The sequence below is a fragment of the Erigeron canadensis genome, chromosome 6 (genome assembly GCF_010389155.1).
Source record: "Erigeron canadensis isolate Cc75 chromosome 6, C_canadensis_v1, whole genome shotgun sequence".
NCBI lineage: Eukaryota > Viridiplantae > Streptophyta > Magnoliopsida > Asterales > Asteraceae > Erigeron > Erigeron canadensis.
In genome coordinates, this window is record NC_057766.1 from 42633374 (window position 1) to 42654465 (window position 21092).

Sequence of the window (21092 nt, forward strand, 5' to 3'; positions counted from 1 at the left end):
GCTATAATGGTCATTTCGCATTGAGACATTTTTATGAGATAGAATGTTGAAAAGTGTTATGAGAGAATGTGTGATAATTTTTATAAAGTAGTAGAGAAGTAGATGAAAATCTTAATAGTTCAATACATTATATCAATATTTAAATATAGTTCATTATATTTGAAGACATTAATATCTTTATATATTATTAATAATTTTATATAAAAACAAGTATCGACACATACTTTTGTAATTGCAAGTCATGGATTATAACTTGCATGTATCTTTTTTGGTTATTTTCTTTTTTTTTTTTGTATCACATTCTTGTCCTTGCATACCACTTGGTGAATGTGAACATAAGTATCGGTGATAACGGGGTTTGGTATTCGTATTTCGTTATAAAATTGTATTAAGTTTTTTTTTCTTAATCGAAAGTTGTAGAGGAAAAAAATAGATAGAGTGTTAGACAATGTAAAAAGAAAATATAGATACATGAAGTTTAAAAGAAAAATTAATTAAACAGATAATGAAAAAATTGTGAGCGACACTAGTTAGCAAAAAAAAATTGTGAACGACACTAGTTAGCAAATCTTTTAATGGTAAAACTATAGACATAATCATGTAATTTTAAAGATAAATGTGCGGGTGAATTGTAGATTGATACAAAGTTATGAGACATGTTTGCAAATTTCAAATTCAATATCTTGGAGTTGGTTGTCGTTTACTCGTTTCACATAGACAAATGATACATTTTTATTGGATTGAATATTGGATGCATTAGTTTTTGTATTTATTTTCCCATTTTTCTTTCGGTGCACTTATTATTTTATTTTTTTTTTCAAATATTTGGTGATTGTGGAAAATTATGTGGACACCAATACACAATCCAACTATCTGGTGATCTTTCAATTTATCAAATAGATAATGTTTGGATATTGTATATGTTATAACTAGGTAGTCATTGTCTGTGATTTACGTCCGGGAAAATATCTGTTCTATATCGTGATGTTTAATTAAAGAGGTTCCTTATAGTCTTATACAATCGGATATTGGTTTTCTGAAATTCTGAATGGTTCAAAAATCTGAATGAATTTGGTTCTGAATAAAAAATTATGTTTGATATTTGTTATGAATGGATCACCAGAATAATAAAAAATAACCATTTTAACCTTTTTTTATATGTGTTGACTCGAATAACTTTGTTAAATTGGTTTTTTGTTTTTTTTACATATATAATGCACACAAAGAAATAATTATTTATACATACACACATCTATATAAATATTAAAACAATAGTTATCTTAGCATTTTAAAGTCTTCTACAATTTAAAGCTATTTTTAAAAATTGTCACATTGGTCTTTATCCTATGTGGCATCTCTATATTTTTTTTACAATATATAAATCTACAAAATTATATTATCTAAAACTATTAAATTAAATAAAAATAAAATCTATATATAAACAAAATCTTACAAAAATAAAAGTAAAAAATCACATTTTATATCATAATAGAAACCATATGAATTTAAAATCTATTTTTAAAATTAGAAAATATTTGGTTTTAAAATTATTTATTTCTTAAATTTACTATCTAATATAACCAATATTATATATCACATTGTAATATAGTTGTTTATCCTTTTCGTGGTGGTGATTTTACGTTTTATAAAAACTATTATCAATTACTAGGTGAATTCAACATAATTTGAATCATAGGTTTGTTCATTGTAATCTAATTATAATTTGAATTTGGTTTCTAACTATATTTAATTAAAGTTTTTCAACTTTTATGAATTTTATTATTTGATGAAGTAAGTTTTATGAAACTATTTTCTTTGAAAGAGTGTGATGAAATTTTAATAAGTCACATATCACTTTGCAAAAAATAAAAGATCGTTAAGATTTTACATTATATTTACGTTTTAACTTCATTTTATGTTTATTAGTATTGCATGAAGTATAATATGTGATAGTTAATATGAATATTTGATAACGTATGTTTTTATATAAATGCAAAGATTTTCATAAATAATAAGAGTTATGTTTTGAATTTATCTATTTCAATAAATGTAAAAATTTCCATTTAATATAGATTTATATATACATGCCTAAATAATGTATAGTTGTTAAAAGTTATTATAAATATTCATATAACTAAAACAACATTTTTAAATAACCGCACATCGTGCGGGTAAAAAACCTAGTATATATATATATATATGAAAAATGATCCGTACTGTAGACTGTACCTAAGCTTAGGTAGTGCCACTTTAAAAAAAGTTACAAATTAAACCTTTGAATTTGATAAACATACATAGTCCTCCTGAATTTTACATAACATCTCCTTAAATTTTACATAATCCCCCCTTGCTTTAACTAAGATAGTTACTGCATGTTTTACCTAACATTTTCCCGTATATATATATATATATATATATATATTATATAGATAATTTGCTTACAATTTTCAACATATTCGATATGTATATATATATTAAGTGTATTAAACTTGACACTTCATAGTTTGAAATATTAAAAATTAAAAGAGGAACGAAAAACAAATAATGATTATAGCTTGACTATATTTTTGTGACATGTTAAATATAAAAGAAAAAAAAAAGATTCTAAAGGTTGTACATACATAGAGGGTATATATATAAAGTGTACTGCTGAATAGTTTGGCTTGACTTTTGAGTTAGAAACTTAGAATTGTTCATAAGCATTTGACATCATTCGCTCCGTTCAGGATCCATTCCATATCCTAAACAAACAAAATAAACGCTAACCGATTCAGCAATGGACACTCAACCATGCCATTTAGTAGTTATCAAACACAACCGAAGTTAATATATGTCAAAACGATTGATTAGTTGCAACTAATAATTTACTAGCACATTATTTGTGTAATGTTGTGACGACCGGTGATGATATTGAGACTGATAATAGTGGCTGAAATTGTTGCCTCGTCATCGAGTGATATAACTATATAAATCTTTAATTTAAATGAGGTAATGAAAATATATTAATAGATAAATGACTGATTGTGTCATTTATTCGTTAAAGAAAGTTTTAAAATTTTGCATGTATCAAAAGAGTAATATTCAAGAAAGAGGTTTATAACCTTTAATAGTGTAACATCCCACATTGACCAAATAGGAGAACGAAAGCTTCTTTACAAGAGGCTAGATACATTCTCTATCAGACGCGTTTTAATATACCGTAAGGTATGGGCCATAGTGGTTAATATCTGATATGGTGAATTAGGTTGTTACAGATAGTGAGTATGTATTTTAGTGTGGTGGGTGATGGCTTCGGTTGGGTTGATGTGATACTCGGTAAACACAACATTTCCTTTTCATCGACTTATAAATTGATTGAGTAACTTTGGTTTCAGAAACCAAATGTCGTAGCGGAAGAATGTGTTAACTGCATGCTTTTAACGGAGTGAAACTAGTAGCATTGGATGATTTTATGTGATAAAGGTTTTTGGATTACACTTGTTATGTGATAAAGGTTTTAGGTTGATTTATTAGGTTGATATATCATTACTCTTTAAACAATTTGAAATTATTATTTAGCAATAAAAAAAATAATGATATATTCTCATAAATTGGAAAGAGAATAAATGCAATCCATGTGTCATCTTTTGAAGGGTTTTGAGAGAATTTTTATGAGTATAATTAAGAAGATTAATTATTTTCCAAAATAAAAATTGCTTCCCCGCCCCCCCCCCTTTTTTTTTGAACGACAAATTTTGGTTCAGCGGCATGCCTCTTTATATACTCAACTCCAATTTCAGAGGAAAACCATATTGGGAAAACTTCCGTCTCTATTCTTGGAAACATTTTACTCACACCAGTATTTAAACCCAGAAACTCTTAATCTCAGACTCTACCATACTAAACATAAACCATAACAAAATACTTAAACACAAACACTTTTTCTACATATTCTATATCTTAAATCACAACCATTTTATAAAAATGGATTACTCATAGCCATTTTTCGACGTAGTTGGTCAGTCACCACCAATTAAAGACTTAATTTAAGGCCTTATCCTTATAGCTCTTCTACGTAGCGTCCGACGCATGACCAACGTTGGACCGACCATAGACGCTATAAACATGACCGACGTCTAGACGGGAGTCCGCTTGTTTCTCCAAATCTTAGACGCATCCGAGGTGACAAATGTGGGGCCCAATTCGAGTTTGAACGGTGCTAAAGTAAAAAAAACATTTATATATATATATATATATTAAGTAAAAAAAACACTTTTTTTTGAAAAAAAATGTCGTGTGTATATATATATATATATATATATATAGAGAAAGAAGAAGACTTACTCTTTCAATCCTAAGTTTTTATATGGATTTTTTTATAATTGTAAAATACTTAGTAGTAAAAGTTTAATTTAAATTGTTTTTATATTTAGTTTAATTTTGTTAAAAAAAGAAAAATTATATAATAAAATAATGAACGAATAGTGGAAGAAGTTGAGGGTTATAAAGAAGGGGTGTTCAGTGAGTTAGAAGTGAGGGGTCTAATAGTTTAATGATTATGTATTTTTTAATTTATTATTAAATAATTTTTTTTTTCAATTGTTTTTTCAAATAATTGATATGAAAAGTAACCAAATTTTTTAACGGAAACAATTCATTCCATCTATATGTCTACCCATGTCACATAAAAAGAATGAATTTGGTCAACTTCATGAAAAATAAAACTCTTTATGATAATTTAATAAGAATTTCCGCATAATAAGAATTTCCGCATATTTAGAGATCAAGTTCTTCAAATGTTGTTATAGATACTTTGAAATTTATAAAAAGATAAATGATACAAGTAATAAACAAAGATTAATATATATGATAATGTTGTAATACTTAAAATAAAAATAAACAAAAAGTTTAAACTACATGTTCATAAAGTTATGAATGTTTGCATTATAGTTACGTTAAAGCTAAGTGTTGGAGGTCTATTTGGATACGCCAACCATATTAGGCCTATCCTTACTAGACCGACCATAGACGCTATAAGCACAACCGACGTCTAGGTCGGCGTCGATTCGTTTGTTTAGTTGTTAGACGCAGTGGAGTGATAGTCATGTTGGGTCCGTTTCGTTTGAATGTGACTAAAATAAATAAATAAATTTTAAGTGTGTGTTTGCCTGTGTAGTATATGTGCATGGATATATATATATATATACACACTAGGTATTTTACCCCGTGCGATGCGCGGCTAGCTAAAAAGATTATTTTATACATTAGTAAATAGCTATTCTATAGGTTTATTATGTAAAAATTGATTATGTTATAGTTCATGGTTAATTCATGTATCACTCTGGTCACCCTTTGTTTTTTCGGACATGTCGATAGCACAGTCACTTAACTTACTATAGTGATTACACATCCCTTCTAAGAACATTTAACCTAAGATATTTTGATATCATCAACAACACCATTTGTGTAGCCATAAATTGTGTAAAAATGTATTCACCTTATAGATTAACACTACAACAAATCAAACGTAAATCGCGTAATAATGTAGCATGTTATATATATTCATCAAACGTAATAATATGTACAAAGTAAAAAACCAAACATGACAAAAATTTAGTCATATAAAATACACATAGATTTAGTCATATGAAATACACATAAATACAATACGAATAAGTAAAAAAAACCCAATAAGATAAATAAGAGAAAATCATTATAGTTTTTGCTTTTTATTATATAATAGACTTTATTTTATGATTAGAATAACAACCAACTTTAGTTAAAGTTTCGGCAAAAAGAAAAAAAAAAGAGAAACAACAAAATTGATTGGTCATATATAATCTAATAATATATTCAAATAATTTCTAAAATTTGATATAGTATTTAAAGTTGTATATATTTTAATAAATAATATTATTTTTGTCAAATATGTGTGCCAATTTAGTAGATGCATGGACGTTATTTTATTTTTTTAATATGAGTTTTGATATTATTTTTTTATCTTGTGTATATAATTATGATTAATATATTATATTATATTTAATAAAATAAAATAGATTATTTTGAGAATAAATAAAGGTTATAAAATAAATATATTGTAAAAAATGTATGGAGATGCCACGTAGGATAAAATTCTATGTGACAATATTTAAAATTAGCTTTAGATTGAAAGAAGGCTTTAGAAGACTAAGATTCTTATTGTTTTAATAGATATATATATATATAATATTTGAGAACTCACAAATAAAAAAGAACGCGAGAACAATTCTGGACCACTCATTTTTTTATATTTTATCTCTCTTTCATTAAATAAGAAAATTCACCCAAATCATTTAAAATGCTTTATCTCACAAACCGTAAATCGTTAGACGAAACAAAAAGCATGGGTAGTCTTAAAATTTTGTTCTCTTTCATTAGAGATCCAATTCGATATAATTTTAACGAATTTTTAATTTTCATTTTTTTTCCTCATCGCGTTCATCCTACACATGTGTAGGTTCATCCTACACATGTGTAAGATCATTGTTTTCACATGTAAATTAGTAAATGAACATATGTACACAACAATGAAGGTCAAGGGCAGAGTCCGTCAATCCATGGTAGCCAAGGACGGAGCCCGTCAGTCCATGGCGGAGGAATAGCGGCTAAGGGCGGAGCCCGTTAGGTAGATCACCCCTCACTGGTCACCCCTTATGACCTATCACCCTCTATGACCTATCACCTACTATGACCTATCACCCCCACTAGCTTTGGTTTATGAATATCCTTAAGGGCGAAATCCGTTCCGAATCATAATTTTTTGTTCAACCTACACATGTGTAAGTTATGTGTAACTACCAAAAAGAAAACGAAAATTAAAAAGTCATCAAAAGTATATCGAATTGGATCTGTAATGAAAGAGGACGAAATTTTAAGACTATCCATGCTTTTGTTTTGTCTAATGATTTACGTTTTGTGAGTTAGAACATTTTGAATGATTTGGGTGAATTTTATTATTTAATTAAAGAGAGAGAAAAAGGAAAAGATTGTGTGATCTAGATGATGTACATAGACACTAATTTAATATTTATTTTCATTTTAACCCCTTAGACTTTATTATCTAACCCCTAAACTTATATATAGATTTTAATTAAAATTTATAATATTTGTTAATTAATTTCTTTTTAAGTTAGTTTAATTTTGTATGAGAAAAATAAGATGTAATGTTTTATTTTTAAATAATGTAATGTGTTTTAATTATAATAAAATGTGTTTTTTTAATTTTGTGAAAAATAAAAATGATATAATAAAATAATGAATAAATAGTGGAAGAGGCGAGGGTTATAAGACCATCCCCATTCACAACCCAATCCATCAATACTATTCATTAAAAAATTAATTTCTCAATCTTATATCTATCCAACCCAGCTTAACACAACTTTTACATTCCCATTAATAACTCAACCAAACTATTTTCTTAAATATTATAATTAACATTTCTTTTATTCAAAACTAATTAAAAACATTATAATACTACTATTTATGAACATAAATAACAAAAAAATAAAAACGATATATTATTTATCATCATATGAAGGCGCAGGTCTCCAACATGGGATTTGAAAGAAGCCTAAAAAGCAAATTTGATATTTCACATTGTCCAAACATAGTTAACAAATTAGATAGCTCGGTTAACAAATTAGATAGCTCGGTTAAGATTGAAGAAATAATAATTTCTAATTATAACTGATAATTAGAAGTTGAAAATAATAAATGTTATGAAAATGTATTACGAGTAATTTTGTATGTAGTTTACAAATAAAAGGGTGAAAATTTATATGTCTTGAATTATTTAAGAAAAGTATGTATTTTATTCTATTAGATAAACAATAACTATATTATATATTAAAATTATATTTAAATGGAACAAGTAGAAATGAAAATGTCACATCAATCAATATATTAATTATTAAATATCCAACTGATGTTTGATCCATCCACTAAATCGGTTGGATTAGAATTGTTTAATGCTTGTTTTGGTTAGAAGTAGACTATTATAAGTAGAAGCCTTAGGGCGCGTTTGGTTTACATAATGTTTTGGGAAGGAATGTAATATTTCAAAGGAATTAGAATTTGAATGAATGAAATTTGACGGAATGTTTTTGATTTTTTGAAAATTCAAGTGATGGAAGGAATGTTCCTTCCTCCATCCCCAAGGAATGGAGATTCCATCAAATGATGGAATGTTTACATTCCTATGGAATGAGATTCCCTCTTCTTTGTGCAACCAAACGCACTAAGAAATGAAATTCAATTTCAATTCCATCAAATTCTGTGAACCAAACGCGACCTTATAGTTATAGCGTTTGACATTCAAGGCATTTGTCTATAGCAGTCAACTGACTAAAGGAAGTTATCCAAAATTGAAAATTGTTAAAAGTATAGGTTAAAATCATGAATACTATTTAAAAAAAAAACAAAAAGAATAATAATTCAAAATTATAATTTGTATTGGTCGTTCCTTTGTGAATTGTGATAGTTGTTTTAAAAAAATATCGATTTTTTGAGATTTTATATTTTGTTACATGTAAGCTAACATTTTACCCGCATAATGTGTCGGTGATGGTAGTAACGACAATGTAATGTTGGCGGCCGTGTAGTGGTGGCAGCGGTGGTTGTGTGACGGGTGGTGGCTGTATGGTTATTGTTGTAAATGGAGGGTATAAATGCTTATCGCTTGAAAAACTTTCATTCGGTCGGTACACTTAATAATAGAACGAGCATAATACCCGCGCGATGCGGCGGAAATTTGTTTTAAAAATGAGATAGATTCGGGGGTAGTTTAGTTTAACTGTAGAGGTGAGTATAGAAATATGTATTAAGGTGAAGGACATTTTAAACTTATCAAGTTCTTAATGACTTAAAGCTAGTTTGCTTTATAAGGGAGTATATATATAGATAGATAATACTAAATACAATTCTTGCCCACCGACTTGTTGGACACAACGAACAATGTTTGGTGCTTAGATATTGGCGTGGACCATGCATTGACCAACAATAATACAAGAAATGATCACATTCTTTTTAATTAGAATTTAATTATTAATGAATTCGTCAAAAAAAAAAAGGATTAGACTTTCAAAATAAATAAATATATATTTCCTAATCGTTATTTACTGGCTATGATAATAACATTCATTTTGATAACATTTCAAGTTCTCTTACTCTTGTTTTTTTTTCTTCATAATACTAAAAAAAGATCCAAATAATCATTTTATTTTGCATTAGGATCGTAAAATGATATATCTACTTTGTAAAATGTGTTGATGATTGTGAAATATTTTTTACTTTATTTTTGTTTTCAATTTTTTTGTTGAACAATAACTTATTTTTTATATAAATAATATTATATTTTTCAAAATCTTTGTTATAATAAAAATGTTATTTGTAAAACGTTATTAATTACTACTATTATTTATTGGAAGAATAGTTTGGTTTGTTTGCTGATGAGAGGGTATTATTTGGTTTTAGTTGTGCTGGTTAAATATAAAAGAAAGAAATTATTATTTTGATGAATAGTGTTATTAGGTTAGGTTGTGAATGAGGATGACCTAATGTAGTAGAGTTAAAGATAAAGATAGTTATTTTAAGTGTATATGTTTAAATTAATAAATAAAAGATATAATTAATTAATTCATTAAGGATAACATGATCAAGGACGTTTTTATATGAGAGAGTTCTGAAAAATGTTAAGAAAGAAATTGTAACAATTTTTGTAAAATAGTAAAGATATGTAATGCTGTATTCGTACTTTGGAAAGATTTTGTACTCGTAGTTGGAAAGATTATTAAAGTATTAGTTAAAAAATATCGTTTTTTTATATTAATATTAAATTAATACTTATTAATATCAAGATATTAAATTTCAGAAATAAATTTTTAAAGAAATTGCTGGCTTGGCTGCTACAAAACCCTAATTGTAACCCCTATATAAACCCTTAGGATAACCCACAAATAAGAATACCGCCCACCATGACCATACCCTCCTTTCTCATTCCAGATCCATAATTTATCAGTTTCGTTAACTTCTTCTTTTTTACGAGTATTTTTTTTTGTTAATATCTTTTTAATTTAAAAGAAAAAATAAAGATGGCAATGAAGACTTAGGAAAATTCAAGCTCAACAGACCGGAATGCAATCTTATCTCTCAGAGATTTGTTTTGCGGTGTCGATATTCCCGCTGAACTGAGCTATCTTTTTTATTTAACAATTTTTTTTCAATTATTTTATATTATTTTATTTTATTTTCCCCTGATAAACTGATATTTGTGTGAGAAATACTGAGATTACGATGAGGATACAAAGCTCCCTCTTCTGAAATAAATCTGAAGAAAATCTGCTGGCAGAATCGAACCTAATTATTATTTCATGCCATCTGAGTAATCTTATTTTTTGCTTCAAACATCTTTTTTATTTTTCAATTTAATATATTTATATAATATCACTTTTCAGCATACCAAAATCTGATTTTATTTTTTATAATGACGATGATGAAGCAAAATATCAATATTCAACACTTGGACTGATAATTTTAATTGATGTAATTAAATGCTTCTGAGTCTTTTGTTTTTAATTTGTTAAGCTTTTGATAGTTAGTTGATTTTTAATTGATGAATTTAGATGCTTAAGTCTTCTGTTTTTAATTTGTTAAGCTTTTGATAATTAGTTGATTTTTAATTGATGTAATTAGATGCTTGAGTCTTCTGTTTATAATTTGTTAAGCTTTTGATAATTTGAGTATGGCAGATTCTTAGTTTGTTTATTATGTCATCAAATGAAGATAAATTAAATCAATCTTAGGACACCTTTGGACACAGCTTTTATGTTGTGGATGAAAAGAACAATTATCCTGATGATGACTTTTAATTCTTTATTGTTCAAGTTTGAGAGGCAATGATTATATTTAATTTTAAGACTATCGAAGTAAATCAAGTTAAAAAAAGATGTGGCTCATTGTTTATTACCAAGAAAAACTAAAACTTCGTAACAAAAATTGAACACGGATTTAATAAATATATCCGATTGCCCTTAGTGAACGGGCACCCGTTGAGTTTGGGAAGAATTTCTAATCGGGTTTAGGTCGAGATTACCTAAACATGATCCATACCTAGCTTGTTTGTCATCTTTGGTTGGAAAATATAACTACCAACTAATAACTTGCTACTAAAATAAAATAATACAGAGTAGTAATTTACAAAATAGATAAGTTAACCTTATACTACTTTACAACAATTCTTTAAAGTCACTAAGACCCCTCCTTACAGGGCGTCTAGCCCACTTTAGACGCACATCTGACGTACAACTCCTCGAAGACGTTAGTAGCATGGGCTGCGTCTAGGCCAGCGTCTTGCAGTTGCTTCCAATTTTAGACGCAGGTATATGTGTGATGTGAAGAATAATAGTGGAAGAAGTGAGGAAGAATATTATAATGAGGGGTGCGTTTTGGTATGTCTAGAAGAAAAGGAAACTGATGAATAGTGTTAATCGTGGGTTGTAAGCGGTTTTTTATAAGGAGAGACCCAACACCACCGTCCTGTCACGTGGACATGTATCTAGTTTTTTTGTCCCAAAATTTAATTTAAAAATTGACAAGTTAATCATATAAATTTGACTTTCTTTGCCATTACTCTCGAAACTCATTAGTAACTTATCAATTGTCATTTTCTATATTACCGAGTTTGAGTTTTTTTTAAAAGACGCCTTATTAGTTTGCCCAAAAACACATCAATTAATCTTGCCCTCGTGACTCGAATTTAGAATTTAAACCTTTACAGAAAGGATTTTCCTTTGACATTAGGCTAATAACACAACCTTCGAGCTTGAGTTTTAATATGTAAATTCATAAAGTTGTTTGCCATTTAACCAAACATAATTCTCAGGATTAATTACAGGGTACTCAATGGTGAGGACTCATCCTTTAAATACTAGTACTTGTCAGCGCCATGTCAGCAAAAAATAATCCAAAGACTAATCTTCCCAAAATGCACCAAATGAACTCATTCTCAAAGACTAGTTTTGGACACACTAATTTTTTTGTCTTCTTTTTTGTATATAACATTAAAAAAAAACATAAAAGACTCATCTCTGCAGGGACTAGTGACCCGGACAGCACCAAGGATGAGTGGAGGGCTAGTCCCACCCAATGATGTAGACTAGTCCCTCCATGCCATACTAGTGAGGGACGAGCCCATTTGGCACCCTCTTAAACGGTTTATGTTTTCTGCAATAAGTGTTGCTATTTGGCTACTTCAACTTCAGTTGTTTGACGAGTGCAATTTAAAAAATAATGCAACCATTATTGGGATGGAATAGTAAGTCTCCACCTCAACATTTTTGAATATTAATTAAATGCATGTTTTAAGGTTCATGTAGTTGAGGAGTTGCGTTTGTACGTTGTTGGCTGACGAGCAACTTTATTCCCCTGATTACACTGACATGTGTATTAGTGTGGGTGTGTTTTGCGGTGCTTTGTTATGGTTTAACGAATGCCTGGTGTCCTCGAGTAAGTGAAAAACCAATATAGGAGCTTGTTGCATGCGTTGACAAGTACATATTGATTTTTCAGTAGAGCCACCTGATTTGATGGGGTCTTTCTTTGACAATAGGCAATTCATATTTTGGATTCGTGTGCCTAATTCTAGGATCTTTATGACATTCTTTGGAGCTAAAGTAGACGAATCAATTAATGAGGTTTCAATCCATGTGTTTAAGATTAGTGGCCAAATTTCTCATTGGTTTGGTTCTCTATCCCCTATTCCTAGTGAACGTACCAAATTTTCACAAATAATGTATATCTTTTACTCGGAAATGAGCTTTCAAATTGATTGTGTTCTTTTTTATAGTTCACAAGCTCAACTTTTTGGTGGATTTACATTTAAAGAACATAATCGGTTTGAAAGCTCATTTTTAGAATTAAAGATATATATTTGCAAAAATGAGGAGTACATAAAAAACCAAGCCAATGAGAAATTGGCTTATAATTTTAAACACATATGGACTGGAACCTCGATTAACTGATTTGTCTAGTTTAGCTCCAAAGGATGTCATAGAAAACATAGAATTATATGCACGAATATTAGACATGAATTGCATGTCATCAAATATAGACCACATCAAGTTAGGTGGCTCTACTGTATAATCGACGTGTACCTTTCCACACTTGCAACAAACAAAGTATATTGGTCTTTCACTTACTCGAAAGGATACTAGGCGTTCGTTAAACCATATGAATCATTGCAAAACTCACCCACACATATGCAATCACCTTGCTCATTGTAGCCAGGGGATAAAGTTTTTGTCAACGAACACAACTCTTCACCTGCATGAACGAACATGTATTTCAAGAATGTTGAGATGCCTGCTACTATGTCTGTATAAGGTATATTTCATACCAATGGCAATACATAAAAGATATAATTTGTTAATAAAAGTATCCATATATTAGTTTCTATATCATACTTTTTTTCCTAGCCTCTATAAGGGACATTTTATACCAATGGCAATACATAAAAGATATAATTTGTTAATAAAAAGTATCCATATATTAGTTTCTATATCATACTTATTTCCTTGAGTTAAATTGATAACAATCAACATCAACTAATAGCGGAAAACAAAATTAATTTTACAAAAGACTAGAAACCGAACCAAAATCGAATCAATGGTTTTGGTTTTTAAAAAATTGAATTAAGCCAATACCGATCTAGATCAATCCATGCTCACCTCTATACATTATGGAAGATCTTTCTTTGATGATTACCCCAACTATATAGAATAATGGTCGCTAGAAAAAAAAGAGTTGATATTGATACCATCACGTTAATTTGACAAAGTATCAAATAGTATAACTTACACAATAATACAAACATATATATTGTATATTTAATGTGGTAAACCAATAAACTCTTATGGTATCGTTACCAATTTCCTTGGAAAAATATGGTAAATGACAGTACGTGTTTACACGTACATGACGGATAATTTAATCAGTTTAACTTTGTACGAAGTGAGGAGTACAGGTGATTTAGTTAAAGTTGTAGTACAGGTATGAGGAGTACTTCACATCACTAGCGAGGCTTATTTTGTGATTACCTCACATGACAGACTTTCGATTAACTTGAATACTTGCTACTTTGCTAGTGTTTCAATGACGAATCCCGACAACAATAATGACAACAACTTTTTGAACATTGCCATGCTCACGGATAGCTATCAGCAGCGACAACCCAGTAGTCCTCCCACACCAACAATGTCCATACTAGTACGTGAAGACAAAGTAGCTAGCTGCAGAAGTTGATGAAATTTGCTCTCAAGTGCAGAAGTGAGCCTGCAAACGTTTTGTGGCTGTCATGTAGGCATTTGTGCTTGTGTTATTTCTGTGATGCGAATTCGGTGACATGTCCTATTTGCCATTCCCCAAAATTAAAATGGCTAATGTGATTGTCAATCATTGTGGTTTTCACTTATCCAGGAATTAGAAACTTCCCAAGGGCAAAAGGTGATCTCTTAATTACAGTAATTACTAGCAAAATTTGGTCATCTTCAACTTCATATCAGTTATCGGCTTGTATTAGAAATTGACGAACTAAAATATTTGATTCATTTCTAGGTAAACCAAGACATTTAGATATTTTACTTGCATCTTCTTCTGATATCCTGCATTTCTAAGAATCGTTTTTCTATATTTTGTTGAGGTATAAATCATAATATACGTTTAATGTGAGAGTAGTGATAACTTGCTAACTGCTAGCTAGGTCAATGATGTTTACGACTAATTCTTATTTTTGTAGTAAATTATTGTACTACTGGAAGTCTTACAATTATTTGAATGAGTCGAACTTTGAAGTTAGCTATTGATCAAATTTAACATTATACTCTTATTTTGAAATTTAGGATGTAATTCTGATTTTCTTTCAAAATAAGTGCAAATTTTAATCTAGCAATTTGTATAGAATAGAAATATCAAATAAGAGATGGAGAAAGTGTCATTTTGGTTGCTTTTATACGAGGGCAACAATAATACTTCATTTAAGTACTTAATTAGCTACTAATTGAGTGTATTATACTATTATCTAGTTGCTAATAATCTTACCTATAAACCGTCACTAACACTCATACATCATTACATAGTTCTTCAGATGGATCATCAACTTTAGACCAAAAATCATTTGGAAAAGATCATTTTTCAAGAAAGTTGGTAGTCTTGTTATCGAACTACTACGTTTTTGGGATATAAATGCAACAATATAATGATAATCACATTTCGTATCTTATGCCATCAACCAAAATGGCAAAGTCAATATTTCTAAGTGTCACTCTTTTGGTTATCATCGGGTGTGCATCAAGATGCCAAGCTACAACATACACTGTTGGCGACACTTCTGGCTGGGACATAAGCACCGACGTTGATTCATGGGCTCAAGACAAACATTTTGTCGTTGGTGACGTTCTCAGTTAGTACTTTTCTTTACTCGAAAGACATTTATACTAATTTAGGCTTTTGGTTGCTTTGCAATTTAATTTATTACTGAGTAGTTTTTCGGGCTTCTTGTGTAGCATTTCAGTATTCTTCAAGTCATAGTGTGGCTGAGGTGAATCGAGATAGTTACAAGGGGTGTAACACGACAAAGGCAATACAACCGGCCAGTAATGGGAACACAACGTTTGCTTTGACAAAGCCCGGGCATAGGTACTTCATATGTGGTAACAAGCTACATTGCTATGCTGGAATGAAGCTTCATGTGGTAGTCGAAGGCAAGGAGGCAGAGGCACCTGCAGCCGCAGCACCTAAGCCAGAGGCTGGCGGTGATTCTGCTAGTAGTACTACTACGACTACCACTTCCACTGCCACTACTACGAGTGTCCCTTCTTCGAAAAATAACAACCCATCATCATATGTTCCTAATTCAGCCACATTCTTTTCTCTATCTTTTATGTCCCAAGTTGTGGCTTTGACATGCCTTCTATTTTGGTTTGTCTAAAACTGTTGGATTAATCGGTTGTTAATTGGTTTGTTTACGGGTCACGAATTAACGAATCAACAAGTGCGGGTCAATATTCAATAAGAACTTCGTGTTGTTTTGTCACACTTCTGTTCTGTTATGTAAAGGCTAGTGTTAGCGTTACATCTATATCTTCCTTAGTGTAATAAATATTATAATCAAACTTTCATATATAGATGATGCAACACGTATTAATGTATAATTAATAGTTTAAAAAATATAAATCGTTCAAACCACTTCAAACAAACTTCATTCTTAATATTTTGGTTCATCAAGTTTATGGAGTAGAAGTTAATGATCCGGGTTTAAGTATTTTAAAACTAAAATTATTGATTGAATCCAACTTGTTTTATCCAAAACCGATAACCTCATAGGAATGGCAACAATCCTTTCCGGGTTGAACTGAGTTTAGGTAATAGTCCGTACCCAAACTCACTAAATAAAAAACTGAATAACAAAGGAAAAAGAGTAAAATAGGAACTAAATACAAGTAACAAATAATTCTGTCAAATAAAATTATTATTGAGTTGAAAGGGCAAAATGCGGTTTTTGCATAATGGTTTCCCTCCCCAATTGGAGTTGGGGAAAAACATAGTACTGTACTGTAACATTTTAGCCCCAAAACATCCTAAAACTCAAAATCCAAAAAAAGAAGAAGAAAGATAATAGAGAGAAAGATGGCTCCATGGAGGCGGCGGCGAGTTTTACCTTGGTTATTTCGTGGTCCATAAGGGCAAATTCAATTTGAATTCCGGCAAACTCCGTCAAAAATTACAACTACGATACAATGATTCCCCAGGAAGTCTTCCTCAAAGAATGCGGCCGTATCGTCTCCGATTCCGATGTAACAATTCATGTTTATTAATTAATGAAATATATTATGATTTTGGATTAATATCTACATAATTCCTGTCAAATAATGCTTGTTGTCCTGTGTGACATTGTTTTTTATATAAACTGCTGATAGTGATAAACTGCAGAGGGATAAGATTGAAATTTAGTAAAGGAACTAATACATTATGCTGTAATTGTATTGTGATTTTTTGTGTATTCTTGTTTATTGTAGATTATGAAGGAAGATGAGAATAACTGATGGCTGTTCAATTCAGTAATGATCTTGAAGGCCGTCGTATTTTTTTTTATTATCTCGTTCAGGTATATTTGCCAAAAGTCTATGCAATTCCATTGTTTACATCAGCAGAGTTACTAGTTCACCATTGTTATGACTTGATTATAGTAAAGTTAACACTTGAAGGCTTAAATGTTGCTCTTTAACCCATCAGCTTATCATATAGATGAACTAGAAGGGCACTTTTGACCCATTTGCTTCCAATACATATGTGTCAACTTAGGTTAAGTTTATATCCGATGGGTCAATAGTTTTTCCTATAAAGGAAACATGTCAAATACGTTCCGAGGTCAGTTGTAGTAAACTTGTCATTGTATTCATGTTTACCACATTAATTATCCGCTTAGCGGAACCAGGATTGAGAGTGACCCGTAGCACAAACTTTTTAACAATAGCCTCACATTCGTACAAAGTAACGTTAACGACTAAATTATTACGATTTTTAAGCAATTTTTTATGGATTATCGTTATTTTTAGCATTTTATAAGAGTTTTAGCAATTTTTTTGGTTTTTATATCACATTTACATGCTCAAATACATCTATCTAAGTTTTGTTCTTACAAATATCTTTCAAAAGTTTAAGTTTCTCCACATTGACTGGTATCCCAAGCTTCGTTGACTCGTAACATTGATAGATTTACCAACGTATTTCAAAGAAATTTACACTACATAGGTTGAGTGGACCCGTAGCCCCGGCCACCCCTACCCTTAAGGTAGTGCCGCCCCTGTCCACAAACAAAGTGGATTAAGAATTTTCTGCCTTGACCTGTTAACAGCCCACTCATTTGTCACCTCGACGTGAAATCAATGATTACATTCATCAATGTGTGCACAGAGTCATGTTATGCACCCATCGTATCTGTTAGTTTTATGGCAATTTGGAGCCAGAAAGGTATGATTAAGCTTTTGTAATCTTGTGCTGTATATCACACTATCAGTGCTTTCAACTTGAACCCGTAAAGCCGTAAATCATAGTCATGCAAATCATGTTTCTTATTCTGAAATAACTTATATCTGGCCGGTCATATCTTGACCAAATCTCTGCCGAATTCTCGACACTCTATATCCCTGTTTAGCTTTTCAACATTGGAGGATTTGAAGTTATCTGTGTTCTCACTGATCTCACTTCATTTCAAGATCAAACCAATGTAAGTCACTCTTATGGTGTTACATTGTTCAGATCTATGATGAGATACAGGTTGTTATCTTTTTCTAGTGTAGTAGATATTTTAAGATATCCTGTTCTTTCTGAGTTTCAGTAGACCACTAATTTTTAGTTTGCAAGTTTAGCAAGTATTAGATAATTCTACTATGTTTATTCTTTTCACGGTAGTTTTGGATCATAGTCAACTGATAGTTTCTCATGTTATTTTCACTAGGTTTGGGTATCTTTGCTGTATACAACTTTGTTACTCAAATTAGCAAAAAGTTAACTGTGTTTAACTGTTCATTTGGAATATTCAGCAGTCTTGTTATAGTGACTTATTTAACTGTTCGTTTAGCTGCGTACATTCTTATTTGTTTATGTGGAACATCATCCATGACCTATTATAGTGACCTAGTGAGCTCCGTAAGCTAAGTTAGTAAATTATACTACTAGGGGGTTGAGGTAGTGGTTAAACACTTGAATTTCTAAGTTTAAGCTTACATCGTATAGGTACTTTGGCATCAGTATTATATGAAGTTGTTCTAATGTTGTTGCACCCTTTCTATCATAACATCATTAATAAAGTTAATGTTTAGATTGATGTTGAATTACTAGTAATTAATATTGGAGGGTGGACTTGTAGTAGGAATGTTGGTAGCTATTACGTTCCAATGTTTGATCAATAATTATCTAAGATGTAAACTTTGATAATAAGACACATTTAAGAGTAATGAGCAAAACTTTTAATCACGCAATGTAAAAGACTTGTTTTCCCTTAAGGCACAAGCACAAGTCAAACAATGAAAAATGTCAGACTTATTTACATCGAAGTGATTTAACAGTTGTCATGTCCAAAAAGCCTTAGCAGGAATTGAGTATTCCGAGTAGTTAATCTTGGTCGTTGAACAGCCAGCTGTGGATGATGATGATGATGATGTTGAGATTGGCAAATCTTTTTCGTTACTAGAACAATGCTCTGCGTCTATAATAGGAATGGGAGGAGGCAAACACAAGGGAGGAAACAGCATCATCGTCTCTGTTTGGAGATACATACAGTAGTCATAGAATGTGTCTGGTGTCACGTTTAGTTGAAACCCCAACCCGAATAAGAAGTCAACCTCAAGCATGTTTATCTCAGCAGTTGATATTCCTCCAACTTTAGCGTAGTACGCATTGTTATAGCATCTGTGATTTCCAAACAAAATATACAACTTTTAACTGTGATCCAGAATTATATGAAAAACTTAAAATTTCTACGATCTTAAAAACTGATCATTTAGGTGTCATTAACGTACAAAAACAAATTGAGAATTGAAGGAAAAGATATAACTTACATGTCATCCATGAATTTAATGGAAGTAAGGACGCTAGTAACAAGCAAACGATGAACATTGTAAGAATTAATAGGAAAATATGGTTGTTTCTTCACAAACCGATCCAAATAAATATAGGCCACCACATAACATGATGGACTACAATTGGCGTATCTAAAGATCCGCTCAAGGTATTTCTGGATGCTTATATTCGGTGGGATCATGCCATAAAAGATGGATAACTTTTGAGTGTTGAGCCTACAGTTGAGGTCATTCCTTTCCGCGACTCGTTGGAGAAGAGACGATAGTAGGTTAATGAGCTTAGACATGAGCAGATCATGATGATCAGCCATTTGTGAATTGATCGAAGGTGCAGTGGTTGATAAACACACACAGCAAGAACAGAACTACAGAAGTTTGTGTGGTTATATACACTATGTAAATGAAGAGAAAGATATATGTGTTGTGTGTGAGCTGTGTGAATATTTTTAGATGAATTCACGACATGCATATATGTCCTCAAATCTACAGGTCAATCTTAGCTTGCGTTCTAATCTTTTTTATATATATATTCTTTTTTTAACTTTAGATTTTATTATAAGTCTTTTTTTTTATTAGTACAAAAAATAAAAACATTATTTCTCTTACTCCAACAATCACGGTGGTTTATATTCTTTCATATAATATATTTAGTTTTATTTATATTAATAGTTATATTTAGTAATTCGACTCGTAGTTTCATTTTTGAAGTACACCGCACAATAGTTAATTGGGGCAAATTCAATTGTGTTAGATCCCACAATATCTATAAAACTCTATCTTTTACTCCTAATAATTTTTTTTTAAGTATTAGTGTAATTCAAATATAATTGGTCACTTAACAAAACAAACTCAATTTAAAGTTAACGGTTTGTTAGATGAGTATATACTTGATAGGATTTTTGGTAAATTGTTCGGCCACGCGTGCCTAAAGCCTTGGATTCACAAACTATTGTTTTGTATGACTATTGTTAAGTGAAGGGGAGTAGTTATCTATCGTATGGATTAATTTACATTAACTAATTTTATATTATATTTGGTCCAAGATTTTTTTTTTCTTTCATCTTATTTATTATATCTATATATAGAGATATAGATATGTTCAGGAAAAAAAAATCAAATTATTTTACTTAATGGAAATAAAATATACAAATGTTACGTGACAATTCAGATCAATATATTGCGTTCTACATGACAACCGACAAAAAAATTGTTTCGATTTTGGAACAAAGAATTTAAGTATTTAACTTTGCTTTAAGTCAATTTCGTTATTAACATGAAACTATTTACTGCATAATACATTAGACTTTTACAATGATATCTATATCTATACTCTTTTATAAAACAAGCTCTTCCTCCCTTCCTTACTTTTAAGAACTTGAAATGACACATTTACCCTCCATCTTAATACATCCTCATTTCTATTTTATAAACTATGACTAAAAT

At 30.3% G+C, this 21092-nt stretch overlaps 1 protein-coding gene, 3 non-coding genes and 1 pseudogene across 4 annotated transcripts; 4 read left to right on the top strand and 1 right to left on the bottom strand.

The window, feature by feature from the left end:
* The first annotated feature begins 10105 nt into the window (after positions 1-10105).
* Positions 10106-10212, top strand: LOC122606374. The gene has a single exon (XR_006324886.1). It is a non-coding gene; the product is annotated as a small nucleolar RNA Z107/R87 (small nucleolar RNA).
* Positions 10213-10298: 86 nt separating this feature from the next.
* On the top strand, positions 10299-10400 carry LOC122606363. The gene has a single exon (XR_006324876.1). It is a non-coding gene; the product is annotated as a small nucleolar RNA R30/Z108 (small nucleolar RNA).
* Positions 10401-10783: 383 nt separating this feature from the next.
* LOC122606372 lies at positions 10784-10877 on the top strand. The gene has a single exon (XR_006324884.1). It is a non-coding gene; the product is annotated as a small nucleolar RNA snoR31/Z110/Z27 (small nucleolar RNA).
* A 4426-nt stretch (positions 10878-15303) lies between these two features.
* LOC122604952 (blue copper protein-like) lies at positions 15304-15997 on the top strand. Its single transcript, XM_043777808.1, has 2 exons — positions 15304-15469; positions 15573-15997. Exons 1-2 carry the CDS (start codon positions 15304-15306, stop codon positions 15995-15997), a joined length of 591 nt encoding a protein of 196 aa, XP_043633743.1.
* Positions 15998-19022: 3025 nt separating this feature from the next.
* On the bottom strand, positions 19023-19960 carry LOC122605553 (annotated as a pseudogene).
* Positions 19961-21092: the final 1132 nt, after the last annotated feature.